Raw genomic sequence first — 16,466 nt, 5'->3', positions numbered from 1 at the left:
TTATTTTCAACTTGAGACACTCTTTGTTTTATTTATAATTATGTATTTCCCCCCATGTTGTAAGCCACCTTGAGCAGGGCTTTAACTATGGAAAGGCAGCATACAAATAAAATGATGGCTGTATGATAAAATGATGGATGTATGAGTTTGGGGAGAAAAATGAAATTCATCTACCCAAACATGTCTCACTCATAGTGGGACAAGCTGTGTCCTGCTTCTATCTAACGTAAAGATGGTATGAGCCCATTCTGAAAGTTATATACTCTAATGAAACAAAGTTCAGTACTGTATTGATATTTCTTTCAGTGCTAAGATCTACCACTGTAGTGATGTCAGAATCCCAGAGCTTGCAGGGGGAAATCTGTAGTTGCATCTTCAGATCTCAATGCTAAATATGAAACTGTGCATGCTCAGAGTATTTCTTTTTTCAAAAACCAGGGCTGGGCTGGAAAATGTAACAAATGCTTGTTTCTCATAGATCTTAATGTCATTATGTATTGTGCCTTTCTCCATCTCACTGTTACATGAATGTTGCTAATGAAGAAATAAACTTCCAGTACTCAGGATTAATAGGTTATTCCCCAGAGTTTTATGGAACAATTTCTCTGCTCAGTTGCAAAGAAACAAAGCCACTCACAGCTTTAATTTTTTTTTAATTATTTGGAGTACTAACAAATTGAATGCTTTAAAAAGTATTTCTGCTTTTGGCCAGACTTTAAGTCCACCTCACTAGTGCTTAATGACTAGTATTTGAAGTTACACCACTGCTTCCCTCAAACTGCTAGCAATATCATACACAATATACTTTTCATGTAGAAAATACAAAACATATATATGCATATTTGAGATGATTTTTTTCTCTCCCTCTCTTGTGGAAAGATGCATTTAACAGTTGCATATAATCACAGACAAAGCCAGTATGCAGCTAACACTATGCTGACATATTTTAAAACCTCAAAAAATAAATAATTATATACAAGAGAGGTGATGCTTTGTCAACAAGACAACCAAAGATTTACAATGGGGGGGAAAACAGTATTTGAAAATGTATAAGTGAAATAAGACAGTTTAAGATTACTACATGGTAGTAAAAGCAAAGGATATGCTTAATTTAGTGAAAATATAGGCAAACCATACATTAATCTGTTGGTCAGACAATACCTAGGACTCAGGAAAATTCTACTTTTTCATCTTACTGAACTATGGTATTTTATTAATTTTAATTCACAAGCATTTCTATTCTCTTATTTTCCCTTTAAAAACAATTATATAAAAGAAATCTCACACTAAAGCTACTTTCTGGAAGCCATTAAGAAAGTCTTATACAAATTTGGTCAATGCTCAGATACAAATTGTTCTTCTCCATGGAGAAGCCATTCAACCCCATTAGATTATTGTCATTGGGAATTAATTCATTCACATTTTGAGGAGAAACACTTGGCTTAGCTGTTTAATTGTAAATAGGACCTAAGCAGTTTCTAATTCAAGTGACCTCCGTGTAACAAAATCCTAATTCTTAAATATATGTGATGCAGTAGAACAGTGTTGTAATTAACCGTAAAATATTTGAAATGATATTAACATAGCTGCCAAGTTTTCCCTTTTCTCACGAGGAAGCCTATTCAGCATAAGGGAATTTCCCTTTAAAAAAAAGGGAGAACTTGACAGCTATTGATATTAAGAGTAAGCACTCAAATTGCTGTTGTACTGCATACCTACGAATAGCAGCACCATATAATATGAGGGGAAATCTATGATTGGTCACTTGTAGGAACAGCGATCCTATACAAACTTACCTGAAGTGAGTCAAACTGTACTGGTGCTGAACAGTGATAACATTGGGGTTTTGCCTCTAATTTTTATTGCATTTGGCGAGTTCCTTTCTTAACCCCAAATTTTATCTAAATGAAAAATGGAATGTATATATTTACAGTTAATATTACTAGATAATTTCCAAGAATTAAGCATACTGATTCCAGTGGATCTAGGCATGATTGTTACAGCCATGAGTTGTAATTCAAAGCACTTTATAAAAATGTAGGGAAGTAAAAATGTGAATGGTAGTGTTGATCAGGAGGATGGTTTGAGCATAGCTGCCAAGTTTTCCCTTTTCTCGCGAGGAAGCCTATTCAGCATAAGGGAAAATCCCTGTAAAAAAGGGATAACTTGGCAGCTATGGGTTTGACTGCTTTAGTGGAAGGAAATAATGAAACAGAAAACGTGAATGAGAGCACTTCAACTGTGTTGGTGGATTGAAACACCTTAGTACACACGAAGTACGCTTATGTGCAATCCATCTTTTACATTTCCATGTGCATATGAGCAGTGTGTGTAAATGTGAACAGATTAACAACCATACGTTCCAATACTCTGCTGTGCACAAAGAGTTTCCCCATCTAATAGCTCTATTACTTCAGTAGGCCATGGGATAGCACTGAGTTTCTCTTAATGTTGGAATCATTTGGGAAAGTGTCCATTCATATTCCAACCAGGAGTTCTCATGTATGTAAGGAGCTCTGAGATTAAGGCAAACTATGTGAAATTTCATCCATTGTAGTAACAATAAAGATTTACATTTAGTGCTTGGCATGCAAACCTTCTCATTTGATAATAGATTAGGAAGGTGATCTATTGTTGGACCAAATTCCTTTGGGTCCAGGACTATGCAAACTTTCAAGTTAGCAAAATTATTCATTAAGCACCTCTAAAGGCAAAGAAGCTCTTCCCCACTTTTGCCATCCGCAAAGCTATAAATATGGCCCAGACTTTGCAAGCAAGATTCAGGGTATCTTATCTGAATAGTTTGGCTTTGTGACTTTAGGCACAAGCATTCATTAATTCGCCAATAATAGGCTTTCTCCAAGGGGGGGGGGGATATCTAAAAAAATTGCACTAAACATCCAAGAAGGAATTAAAAATATATAATATCTATATTTTCAAATAAAAGCAAATATAAAAAGTCAGAAATTTGGGGTTTTTAGGGTCTTCTTAATTTTTGCAATGATACAGATGGGGTCAACATATAACTAATACGCCACTGGGGAAAGACAGAAGTTTGACAAGTGTCCTGATGCAGAAGTGTCAGCGTGACTATTGTGTAAGTGAAGACATTAATCAGATGTTATATTTCCTAAACGAGGACAACTGTTTTTTTCCGCTGAAGTTGCTAGACAAACAATAACTGGATAAAGCACAAGACTTTGGTATTTTTTCCTCGTTCTGTAATCAAGTCCTTATTCATTCTTAATCTTCATGCTGTTTGTTGAATTTTATTGTTCCAGAAATTCAGAACTTTGTGCTGTGGCTCAAGGAGTCTGACATGATGATGTTTTTGTAGAAGTTGTCTGAGTGAGTACTGTAGTATCCCTTCACTTTGTCAATAACCTGATGAACCGGGATGATTGATGTCTGCTCTGTGTCCACTTGGACATATTTTGGCGAATGCTTGTCAAGAAAAACATTGTCTAACAAAAAGGAAGAGAATCCGTTAGTCAGTAACATTATTTTCTAACTGCATAGTTATCCACCCTCAGGCAATCCCCTAGTATGCACATTCATAGATACATTAAACTTCTATTTTTTTATTTCTTAAGAAATGTTCTGAATAATATGCCTTTGTGTAATTTATATTGTAGTATGAATTCACTTCTGTTGTTCATTTTCCACAGCTGGAAAACTAGCTTGAATTTTCAGTCCTTGGTTGAACCTAGCTCTTTATTATTTCTGTGCTGATTTATACATGATCTCAGCTTTAATACGAGTGTTGCACTAAATACCCTCCAGTGAACTTTTATGGTACAAAAATGAGGGTAAGGGGAGAATTCAGGGACCAATATGCTTTTCCTTCTTTTTCACACCTGCTCACTAGCATTCACTTCTGGGTGCTTCCACACTAGACATTTAGTGTGGAATTACCATGCTTCAATCACTCACTTTTTACACAGCATCTACACAAAGCAGCCATCCAGTCATTATCATCCTGTGATTCTTTTGTCTTTTCTCAGACCTCAGAAAGCCTCAACATTTTTCATGATAACCGCAAAGTAGCTCCATCTCCATAGGAGCAGATGCACTTGGTGCTACTCTTTTTTGACATGCACAGTGATGTGTCAGATAGATGAACCTAACACAATCCAACTCGTATTTACTATAACCTTTGCAGTGTGCAGCATTTTATCACTCTGTTTGCTGTAACACTATCATGCATACTAATCATGTTGCTGACATGGTGGCGACTGGAAAGTTTTGTTGTTGTTTTGAATATTTTAACACTCGAAGTAATGTTTTCAAAATTATACCCAGGAAAACATTTTAGCAACATTTTAGCAACTAGATTAAGCAAAGTAAGACCTAAGAGGGTACCTGCTACAATGTATACTGAACTTCAAATGGCATCTGAGGTAATCTGCACCTCCTGTTTCTCCACTCACAGCAGCCACGTTATGCTCACTGGTGTGGACAGAACAGTGGGATGTTCACATAGAAGAAGTGCAACACTCTAGGGAGTGTGGCAAGTCAATTGCAATTCCAAGTGTAGCTTACTACAGAAGTGATTGGGTAGTGCTAGGAGTGACTCACATGGACGCAGCTACCCTCTCAGCTGCTACTTCAGCCCAATTCCCGCCCCCTCTTCTTGCTCCTGTAATTGTGATCCCAGACAGCTGGGGCTCACGTTGTAAATGCAATGATGCCACGTAATTAGATATGGCTACACAGTTCAGAAAGAGGAAAATGCTATTATTTTTAGTCCAACCTAACTTTCTCTAGATTGTACTCTTATGGATGGGGAATATGTAGGCATTCAGACTTTGCTGGACTCCAACTCCCATTAGCTCTGGTCAACATGGCTAATCAGGGATGGGTGGAGCCGTAGTCCAGCAACTGCAGGTGGGTCACAGGTTCTGCAGTCTAGTATAAGGGCCTCATTAAACTGGAATGGAGGGATAACCCTTGTTTTCTGTTCCTTTGTGAATGCAGACTGTGCCTCTCCACTGAAATGAATTCCAGACTCTTCAGCTGCTCTGTGGACATGTATTGCCTGCAGGTATACAGGTGAGGATGAAACTACATGCTAAAGTAGATTTGCATCTGCCACTGAAAGTTGTAGCCCAGTGTGAAGGTTCACCGCTGCAATTTGCAGCATCGTACATCTTGCATTGTTACACTGTGATGATGTGTGTTATTGTAATCTGTGCATTAGTAGGTGTCAGTGAAATGCACACATCATGACTCGGAGACACCAACATCTAAAAAAGAGGTGCCTATGTCAAAACATGATGACTAGAGATTCTTACGGAATCTGATACTTGCAGATTCTAACACGAATCGAACTGATCCCGCACCATCCAGAATAAAGAGTGGGTCAGAACTTAGTTTTTCACTGGCTTCTGTGCTTCCTGAATGTTCTGACACAGTCGTCAATTTAAAAAAAATGCACCAAAATGCTTTTAACATGTTTGAGGGAATTTAAATGCACATTTTTACATCTACTTCATTTAAATTGAAGATTAAAGCGACAGAATAAAATTATAGGTGAACAGAGGCAGAACTGATTCAGACCAGGAACAGACTGATTCATCCATCCTAAGTCATGACAATTATGACAAATGATATTGTGTGTTATTGAGAGGGAGGGAGAATATTGGATGCCATTTTAGGCAGCACAGTGTCTCCCTTTCTATGGCTTTAATAGGCAAACTGCTTTGAGGTTTTAATACAACCAAGCAGTATATAAATGCTGCAAATAAACTAAACGGTTTTTAAATAAATAAATAAATCATTAGTTGTTAACCTTGTTATGCCATCATAATCAGTACCATCCTGAGTTTGTATTGAAAGCTAGAGATTACTGAATAAATCTTAATAAATCACTTCCAACCACTGAAAATTCAATCCGACTGCTTGTACACACTCTAGAACAATGTTTTTTATGATTCAGACATTAACAGCAGGGTAGAAATTATGCTGGTAAAGCTTTGCTGGGCTGATTTTGACCATTAGGTGGAGCTCAAGTAATGAGCAATCATTTCCATAGTCTGGAGCATATTATATTTATGAACAATTAGCAAATAAGACCAAACTGTAATTACCTAGCATAAGGCTTTTGAAACAGGTTTTTTTTTTTACTATTAACAGCTTTTGAAATAATTTCTTCATGAAAAATGTTGTTATCAAACTGTATATTGACAAGAAAACACTTTCTGTTCTGCTTGCTATGACAAGCAGTACTCTAGATGGGGCAAACCAGTCACTAGATATAAAACAAAAGGTAAAAGCAGTTCTCAAAAGAATGTATGATGATCCCAAATTATAATGGAGTTTAAGAGAGGAATTACTTTGATCTTGAAGTGAAGAAAAATAGGTTGCAAAGATTTTTTAAATTCCCATAGAAAGAAGAACAAGCAGGCAACAGCCTATCAGAGTGATTTTTTTAAAAAAAAGCAGGCAAGTATGTTCAGTGATGCATAGCAGACAAACCTTTCCCCTCTGCAAACATTCAAATAGTGCTAGGTCTCCAAGCTTATGATTTGATCTGAGTTTCTCTCTATTGCTTTTGAAAAGGATTGAGGATGACATTTCATTTCTCATTATTTGTGTTTGTTTAATAAACAAACATGTTTAACTATGTGAGCATTTTTAAAAAAAATGTAAAACTGGTCATGATCTTTAATACAGAAAATGGGACATTTAAGAAAGACACTCTATTTGTACCTAGAGCATCTCTTAATATTTAACTGCTGAACTGCGCCACATGATCTATATGGAACTTTTAAAATCATTTTATTATTATGTATTCTAATCAATACCTGTTGAACTTACTTAAACACAACAATTTAGCCAATTATAAACAAAAATTGGTTCAGTTAACTGAAAACTTGAAAATGGATAGGGAAAAAAACCTCAGTACTAGATAATACAATAGAGTAATTTCTTTTTCAATTAAGTGTATCTGTTTAATAGTACCTTTTTCTCTTGGCTTCCATAACCTACTAAAATATGTATTTTGAGTTTTAGTTGCTTACAGAAAATATATGGAATATAAAACAGTACTGGACCTGATTTCAGCCACCTGGTAGGCAGTGTATTTTTCGCTCCATAAGGCGCACCTGACCATAAGGTGCACCTAGTTTTTTAGAGGAAAAGAAGAAAAGAATATTTTTCTGGTTTTCCTCCTCTAAAAGGTGGGGGGCGCTGGAGGGGGAGCGGAGGAGGCAGCGGCGGTGGAGGGACCAGTCGGGCGAAGGGGGTGGGGGAGGAAGGGGCAGCCCCGTAGCGATGCTTCATGGAGCCGGGAAGGAGGGGCGGGTAGCAGCCGGCTGCTCCTGCTTCCCTGCTCCCCATCAAACTTCTCTTCCTCCCCCTGCTGCTCGTAAAAGCAGGCTTTTGAAAGCAGCAGTGACGGGGGGGGGAATGCTTCACGGGGCAGCGATGGCAGAAGGGCGAGCGGGGAAAAAGGGCTTTCTCACCCCTCATCCTCGTCTCTCTGCCGCTGCCCACCTCTTGCAAAAGCAGGCATTGGGAGAAGCGCAGCACCACATTGCCTGCTCTTGTGAGCGGAGGAGGCAGTGACTTCGCTCCATAAGACGCACAGGGATTTCCCCTTCCTTTTAAGGAGGGAAATAGTGTGTCTTATGGAGCGAAAAATACGCTATATTTATATTTGCAAGCAAATTTGTGAAGCGTTCTTGTGTCTTGAATCACTGGCAATCAGAATTAATGACAGAAGAAGCTGCATAGTTTAAAATGAAGCAGTATGTATGATTAGCAAGTCTTTTGTGCCATGAGTTGGAACTTCATGCAAGTGCCCTCACACCAGCTTTTGAAAATCATGCATTCAGCCAAAGTGATGCACACTGTACCTTGAATGTTCCACCTCTGATGGAGAAATGTTCTTAGAAGACATTATCTATACCATAAACATATGAGTTTCGGAGTCAATTCCAGGGAACAATAACCAGTATAAATAACTGCTGTGGAAATATACATCTACTATAACATTCATCAGAAATCAAAGATGAGCTTAAAGCGCTAAACAGGACTGCTGCACAAAGAGGTAATTAACTAGGTTCAGATGGGATGAATAAATATAAGAACAAACAGCAAATTACAAAAGCAGCACAAAAAATGAAACGTAATGCATTAAGCGTTAATGCTGTCTGGGCTATAAAGGTAAAGGGACCCCTGACCGTTAAGTCCAGTCGCGGACGACTCTGTTGTTACAGTGCTCATCTCGCTTTATTGGCTGAGGGAGCCAACGTTTGTCCACAGACAGTTTTTCCGGGGCATGTGGCCAGCATGACTACTAAGCCGCTTCTGGCAAACAAGAGCAGTGCACGGAGTTTACCTTCCCGCTGGAGCAGTACCCATTTATCTACTTGCACTTTGATGTGCTTTCGAACTGCTACGTTGGCAGGAGCAGGGACCGAGCAACGGGGATTCAAACCGCCGACCTTCTGATCGGCAAGTCCTATCACATCTAACACAGGCACCCCCAAACTGCGGCACTCCAGATGTTTTGGCATGCAACTCCCATGATCCCTACTAACAGGACCAGTGGTTGGGGAAGATGGGAATTGTAGTCCAAAACATCTGGAGGGCCGAAGTTTGGGGATGCCTGATCTAACACATGATTTAGAATATTGTGCCTAGGAACTCTGATTTGTGATAATCCAGAGATAACACAGATATGGTGATACTTAAATGATAAACATGGTTTTAAACAAACTACAGTGGTACCTCGACTTACGAAGACGATCCGTTCCGCGGCGCTCTTTGTAAGTCAAAGTCTTCGGTTGTTGAAGCGCCTGTTTTACGCATGCGTGAAGCGCGATTTTGCGCTTCTGCACATGCGTGGACCGCTTGCGCCGCTTCTGCGCAGAACGCACGCGTGGCGACAAGACTTCCAGGTTTGCCGACTTCGGAAGTCGAAACCTTCGGAAGTCGAGGCATTCGGATGTCGAGGTACCACTGTACCACTATGTGGTAATATGTCAATGATTCTGGCTTTTGCACTCTGGCAGAGAAAGCTCTAATGAGCTCTGTAACAAAATGACATCTCGTATATTAGACACAAAGTGATAAGCAAGAAAGTAAAAGGAGCAATTAGTAATGCTCCACTGAAGAAGCCATTGACATCACGTCTTGTTTTGTTTTAGTTAAGCCTCAGTTCTTCGGAACCTTAAAGGTAAATAACATAATTAGTACCAAAAAGGCCTGAGACTAAAGGTCTCATCTTTGCACACTTCAATTGAGGCTAGACTGCATCAGAGGTACTATAGTTATAAAGTAAGACAGCAGTGTGAAGAACACTGGCTAAAATTTTATGTAAGGCAAGAGGATACTCGTAGGTTTCCCACATCACTTTCAGAAATCAATTCCTCTTCAGCGGAATGTCACTCCCTGCCCTGGCACTTAATTTTCTGCTTTAGGCAGAATTTAGCTGCAAAAAACTATACTGTATTGCAATATGCTATTTTATAAATAATACCTAGAATATTTAACATAGTGTATCCAAGTGCCCTGTAAATACTGTCTAGTCTTTCTACTTCTATGCGGCTTACTATTCATGCCGTTCAACTTGCCAGGAAGGTGCTTATTACAGTGGTACCTCAGTTTATGAACACAATTGGTTCCGGAAGTCTGTTCATAAACCGAAGCGTTCATAAACCGAAGCGAACGTTCCCATTGAAAGTAATGGAAAGTGGATTAATCCATTCCAGATGATGAAAAACACCCCCTAAAGCAGCAATTTAACACGAATTTTACTGTCTAACAAGACCATTGATCCATAAAATGAAGGCAATAATCAATGTATTGTAATATAAAATAAATAAGATAATACAGTATTGTAAAAATATATAAAAATTATTATTTTTTTCTTACTTGAACTCGCGGAGCCATCATGGGAGCGCTTCCGTGACTGGGCCGCAGCCACAGAAGCGCTCCCATGGCTCCAGGAAGAGAGATGATTGATTCTTGAGAGATGATTGATGACGAGCTGCCGCCTCTCCATGGAGCGGGAAGGAAGGGGAGCCGCTGAAGCGTAGGGGGGATTTTGCTGAGGGCAGGAGGAAGGGGAAAGGAAAGAGGACTCAGCTGCTGCTGACACGAAGAGCTGAGGTGGGCAGCCAGGCAGCCAGCCGGCCGCAAGAGCAAGGACTCCGCTCAGGCGAAGAAGGGCCCGCGGAGAAGGGAGGGAGCGAGCGACTAACTGGACTTGGCCCTTTCCCCCTTGATGGGGAGACCCCATCTCGGCGGCTCCCTGGATTGCCTGAGTGACCCCGCGGGCAGGTCTTGGTGCCGAGGGCAGCTCTCGCGATGCGATGCCTGCCGCTGCTCGGCTTCTTCGCCTGGGGCTTCGCGAGCTTGCCTGGGCCCAGCCGAGGAGCTTCCCCTCTTCCCTGCCCGCTTTCCTGCAGCTGCGATGGGGATGGCAGGGTGGACTGCTCCGGGAAAGGGCTCGCCGCCGTGCCCGAGAGACGCAGCGCCTTCACCCACACCTTGTCAATCATCTCTCTTCCCGGAGCCATGGGAGCACTTCCGTGGCGGCGGCCCAGTTGCGGAAGCGCTCCCATGGCTCCGCGAAGGCCCGGCCTCTGGGAGGCATTGGAAACCTCAGTTTACTTATTTCCGGTTTACAATCGTTCGTAAACCGGGGTGTTCGTAAACCGAGGTTCCACTGTACTGGAGTCAGAGCTGATGCATATACAAAATGCCAGACTGCCTTTATGCCACTACCCTGATGCGAAAATAGGTGGAAAGACCTTTATGTTTAAAGCCTTGACATACTGGCACATTATGATTTTTTAAACCAACTTTTTGTATAGGGAGCGTGAAATCAATTTCACGCTCCCTGTACAAAAACGGGCCTTTTCTGCTATGGCTCCCCGCTTGTGGAATGCTCTTCCCAGGGAGGCTCACCTGGTGCCTTCGTTACGCATCTTTAGGCACCAGGCAAAAACATTCCCCTTCTTATAGGCCTTTGGGCTAATTTTAAAAATCTATGGCCCTTTAAACTGTAGGAGGCGTAACTGCTTTTGTCTGTTACCGTGTTGTGTTTTTTATGTTGTAAACTGGCCTGCAATCCTTGGATGAAGGAAGAATAATAATTAAAAATGATGAATAAAAAGAGGCCTGTGCAGCATCTCTGGCTCCAGAGTCCTTGAAAGATATGGTCCATGGACTGCTTATACAGGTAGTTCTCAGAAAAATTTAGGTGGATGCCTGCAATTTCTGACACATGTGAGTAAATGAACAATGTGGGCTGGCACAAAGGCTACCGCTGGGGTGGGAATTGTCCTAATGTGAGGCAATTTTTTCTTTTCTTTGCAGCCCCAGCCCACATTGTTCAAGAGGGCTCCTGCCCCCCCCGGCTTTTCAGGGGCTGCAGAGGGAAGAGAAGGGAATGGGATAAGCTTTCTTATCTAGGGCTCCATTCCAAATTAAATCAAATGATCATAGGATCTCAGAATGAATTACTGCAGTTTAAAGACTCTTACTTTTTCTTTTACATGACTCACCAGAATGGCTGCTCCTTTGAAGATACGTATTGGATGTAGATTTTGATTTAGAAGTCAGGTAAGTTGAGTTAGAACCAATGGAACTGGAGGATAAGGACTTGCCCAGATTGTCAGAGCTCTTCTTAATTATATTAGTTGCTGTTTTACTCCAGTCTGAAATGAAATGAAAAAAACGTAAGCTGTCTGTAACAGTATTTCAACTTAAAATAATTCAGGCCCTACAGATAAAGAAAGCACCAGTAACTTTCACTTCTTCCTTGTGTGCTTATTTTTAGCATGCAAAACAGGAACTCATGCATCTCCCATGGGGTGAGATGTAGAACTTCCACCTATGTAGGCATATGGCCAAGACCTGACCTTGCACATTGCACTGGACCTGTACTTACCCTATCATCACTTGTATAATGCCACTAATACAACAAACTGTAATACAACACCCTGCCAAACTTACATACTGTTGCACATCAACCCAACCTCAGAGTGGTGCAAGATTCCAGGGGTTCCAAGCTCTTACCCAGGGTTTGTGCTTCCTTTTGGGAATAAGGCACAGCACAGACTGTGGGTTTGGTTTACATATTTGGTTTATGTGTATATGGTATATGTGTAAATAACATATATACAACTTCAGTCTATGATGGAGGAGTTCACGGCATCCGAAGAGGGTTTTACTTCTCCCATAGGTGCAGCCTTAGATTCCAACAGGCATTCAACATTGTGCCCTGCCTGCTGTTTTCCTCCTCTGGTCACATTACTCCTACCTCTAACCTCTCTAAGCTCTGGCTTTTACTGTTCAGGGAGACAGGCCTCACCTATTTGTCTTCTCACACTGAGTCCCTTTTGATCCTTTGTTGTCTTAATGACCCGTCAACCAGGCTATCACCTCAACACAGAATCTTGACCTATCTTAATTAGCTTTCAAACTCACTGATTCCAGGGGATTTGAAATGTCTAGCACACAGCTTAATAAACATGGGCCTGGCACCAAGAAACTAACACTTACTGGGTCCAGAAATTTAGGATGCCTGACTTCCATAAACTCGTAACATTACTAATATAATACACTGGCAAAGTTTACTCTACTGCAGGATAATAAAATCAGAGCTTTATGAAAAATATTGGGGGGGGGGGAAAGGGAGCAATGCCAAAAAAAATCAAAGGGAGCGTAGAATAGTTATGGAACAACCTGTCCAGGATATCTCCCCTGGCACTATCGCTATGGTCTTTTTCAGCATCAGGTCAGGTCAAGGCCTTGTTATTTACCCAGGCCTTTAAAAAAACGGTGCTTTAATCTGAGACTCTCAAACTTATGATTCATAGTTTATTGTATGCCTGCCAGAGAAACCAATTTAAATGCTGCTTTTACTGTTTTATATTGCATTTTTAATATAGTGCTTTATTCTTTTAATTTTTGTGAGCTGCCCAGAAAGTATATGTTATTGGGCAGCTAAGTAAGTGAACAAGTAAAGAAATAAATGTGGCAAAGCCTCAAAAAGGTGCTGAAGGATCCATCTCTGTGAACAGTAATAATTTTAATGGGAGAAAAATGTCCAAGAAGTTTTATTTGATAGGAAAATCCTAATTGGGAAAACGCTGTTCTCAGTACAACATCTTTCTGCCTCGTCTATTCTCACTTTTATGAAAAAGAAGCCAAAGGCAAACACAAAGTCTCATGGTGAACTTAATAGTTGGGCATATTTTACTGTTTATGGTGAATATTTGTAGACTTCAACCAGATCTGTGCATTCACTTTATAAGGACACTTTGTAGCCAAATCACATTTTCAACTCTTGTTACACAAGGCCACACTAAAGGATATGGGGGTTTTGTATTTAAAAAAAAAATCCCCGAAGAACTATTCCAAGATCCTTTATGTGTGTCTGATTCATAAGCCACACACTTTCTTTTGCCAGCATTCAAACATGCAAAAGAAGCTATTTAACTACAGTACACAAAAGCAAGTCCGAGAAAAATCTCCATCTGCCCCAAGATTCAATCAGGATAGAAAGCATGAATGTTTCTCATTTTGGGCACAGTGGGCAGGCTAAGAGTATTTAAACATTTCCAGCCTTGGGAACATAGCCATTGACTTCCCTGAACTGTATGTGGACACAAACAGCATATTCTAAGCCATGTGGTCAGTTTTTAGGGAGTCCAGGCCATATAGCAGAAGTGGCACAGATTCATGAAGAGCCTCCTGGTACTACTATTACAGTGGATCACTTTAACTTTTCTTATTTCTAAAAAAAAAAAATCTATTCCAGGAATTATTTACAACGTAGTTCTAGTAGAACTGGGCTTAATTAAATAGCAAGCAGTGAAAGGATGACTACTGGACAAAAGGAGGAATTTCTGCATTTTCCACACAATCCCCAATGAGAATATTGTTACAGGCTTAAAAGATATTCTCAGATTTAACCCAGCGACAATGAAGACATCAGCAAAGTGTTTGACCCTTTCAGCTTTCACTCTCTAACAATACCCACAAAGATTACAATAAAAAACACCAAAAATCCGGGGGGGGGGGGAGGGATCAGACTATAACATGTTTTAAACTGTTTTCAGCGTTGTGTTTTATGGCTGAAACCTGCCCTGGGATGTTATGGTGAAAGGCTAGTAATAAATAAACAAACAACCCGCCATATATACTGGATAATTAATCAATTGCCTCCACTCATGCTTCTAAGGTCCCGGGGTGTGGACTGAGGGTAATACAATGCCTTGCTATAGTTGAGTATATCTGTGACTGGTCATTGCCAGGATGGGAGACCTCATGAAAAACCATTGTAAGCAGCTTATTTACCTGAGTTGTCTGCAAGCCTGAATCTACCGCAACAGAGATGCCGTCTCCACTGTTTCTGGACATTTTCTTTCATGGCACAATGGAATACAAATATAAATAACCCTGAAATCAGAGTGAAAAGAATGAAATAATTAAATGCTCAGCACAATTGTCAGATAGAGAAAACACTTTACAGAGAATGATTTTCTGTTTTTGTGTGTGTGTTTTTTCTGTTGTAGGACACTACAAATAATTTCCCAATGCTTTACTATATTTCTAAGAAATATGGCAGCATGAAGCCTCTAGTTCTTATACATGGATGTTTGCTTCCTTTAGGTTCCTCCAACACATGGGCTGGGGTTTCACAGTGAGCAGATTGGCTATCAGGTCAAATGATGGGTACATTTCACAACCTCACATAATTAAAAAAATTAGCATCTTATTTTGTTCCGGATAACTTTATTCAGCATACCAACAGAGATAATGTAGTTTCTTATCTGAATTTCAAGTTTTAAACACTTGCCTATTATTTCTGTTATTTGAACATTATTGCTCGAGATAGTGGAAAATTTCAATAAATTGTTGATTTTAAAAAATCTACCACGTACTGCTGCATAGGCATAGGTGGGCAACAACAAAGGTACAATGTAGAGTGTTTGCATGCACAAGTCCTCATATGGAGAAGCAGCAGAACTTGGAAGCGTTGCAGACATCTTTGATACCACTACAGATCTTAATTGAGAGCAATGGATCCAGTGGCTCTCACAAGGACTAAAGCTTTTAACCTGTTGCATGAAGTGACTTTTTAAAGCTCTGGATGCTCACTTGGCTCACAAATGCCACCAGAGGCGAGATAATCTGTATACTCCAATGAAAAGCCTCTGCAAGAGACACATTTTGTAAAGAAATCCCTTCACCCTTATTAATTGCCAGGCTGTAACCCACTGAGTCCTCTGGCTAGGGAGCAGCAGTATCTTGAGCTTCACAGATTAAGTAGAAGCTGCTTTGCTGTAAATTATCAGCCTGTTTCTGTCTCTTCTGCCATGGCAAATCCCAGGCATGGCTTAACCAGCTTTGTTCTGCTCAAAAGGAAAACTGCAATTTAGTGGCCAAAAGGCTTGTAATTTCTCTATGGGGTAGTGAAATTATCGGAATATATGTTTTATAAAGGGGAGATTAATATAATTTGATTTATCTTTGCATGCAAGCACTGAAAACAGAATATGGGAAGAAAAAAACTGCATAATAAAAATAGGAAATGAAAAAAGGATCATATAGCTTACTTAATTTGAGGCTGCCATGCCCCAACCTTACAAAACCGTAGAGTAAAATTTGTACAGTATTCAGATTGTTATGCAAACATATTAATTAGTGTTTTCTAACAGGTATATTACCTGTGCATTTATGAGAGAAACAGCCAAGATAACTCTGCTGAGCTAGTACCTAGTTAGGTTTGGACATAACTAGCAAGTACATTAAAGGTAAAGGGATCCCTGACCATTAGGTCCAGTCGTGACCGACTCTGGGGTTGCGCGCATTATTGGCCAAAGGAGCCGGTGTATAGCTTCCAGGTCATGTGGCCAGCATGACAAAGCCACTTCTGGCGAACCAGAGCAGCACACAGAAACGCCGTTTACCTTCCCGCTGTAGCGGTTCCTATTTATCTACTTGCATTTTGACATGCTTTCGAACTGCTAGGTTGGCAGGAGCTGGGACCGAGCAACGGGAGCTCACCCCGTCACAGGGATTCGAACCGCCGACCTTCTGATCAGCAAGCCCTAGGTTCAGTGGTTTAACCCACAGCGCCACCTGGGTCCCTCAGCAAGTATATTAGTACAATGTTAAAAACATCCGGTGGTGTGCTAGCCTTCTAGATATGCATGGCAGCATAATTGTTTAAGAATTGCATACCTATGGTATAGTGGCATCTTCTAACAATATCACTGTATAAATGTCACTACTAAAAAAATATTGAGAATGAATAATTACAGTTCTAGTTTACTTTAAGTCATTATAACCAGCTGAATAACTAATACACACTGCTAGGATGATCTGTTAAACTGGAAACATATTTCTCCCTAAGAGCATTGGATTATTTGGGAAAGCTGTAAATGTTGAATTTGTTTTGGAGCTACCATTGGATTTCCAGTGTATATCCTCTAATAATT

The 16,466-nt window shown here is 40.3% G+C and overlaps 1 protein-coding gene across 3 annotated transcripts in view; it reads right to left on the bottom strand.

The window, feature by feature from the left end:
- Positions 1–560: 560 nt before the first annotated feature.
- ADGRG6 (adhesion G protein-coupled receptor G6) overlaps positions 561–16,466 on the bottom strand; it is a 107,182-nt gene continuing 91,276 nt past the window's right edge. For 2 of the 3 annotated variants that reach the window (XM_035108856.2, XM_035108854.2), the window contains 3 exons: positions 14,320–14,421; positions 11,520–11,672; positions 561–3,464 (listed from right to left, as the gene is read on the bottom strand). In XM_035108856.2, coding sequence (XP_034964747.1) covers positions 3,286–3,464; positions 11,520–11,672; positions 14,320–14,421 — 434 coding nt within the window. In that variant the 3' untranslated portion in view covers positions 561–3,285. Of the gene's footprint in view, positions 3,465–7,859; positions 7,907–11,519; positions 11,673–14,319; positions 14,422–16,466 lie in introns of all 3 variants that reach the window. The other variant, XM_035108855.2, reaches the window with a different exon arrangement.

This window comes from Zootoca vivipara, chromosome 3 (genome assembly GCF_963506605.1).
Source record: "Zootoca vivipara chromosome 3, rZooViv1.1, whole genome shotgun sequence".
Classification (NCBI taxonomy): domain Eukaryota; kingdom Metazoa; phylum Chordata; class Lepidosauria; order Squamata; family Lacertidae; genus Zootoca; species Zootoca vivipara.
Note: the sequence above shows the minus strand (reverse complement) of the source record. Positions and strands in the feature narration are given on the sequence as shown.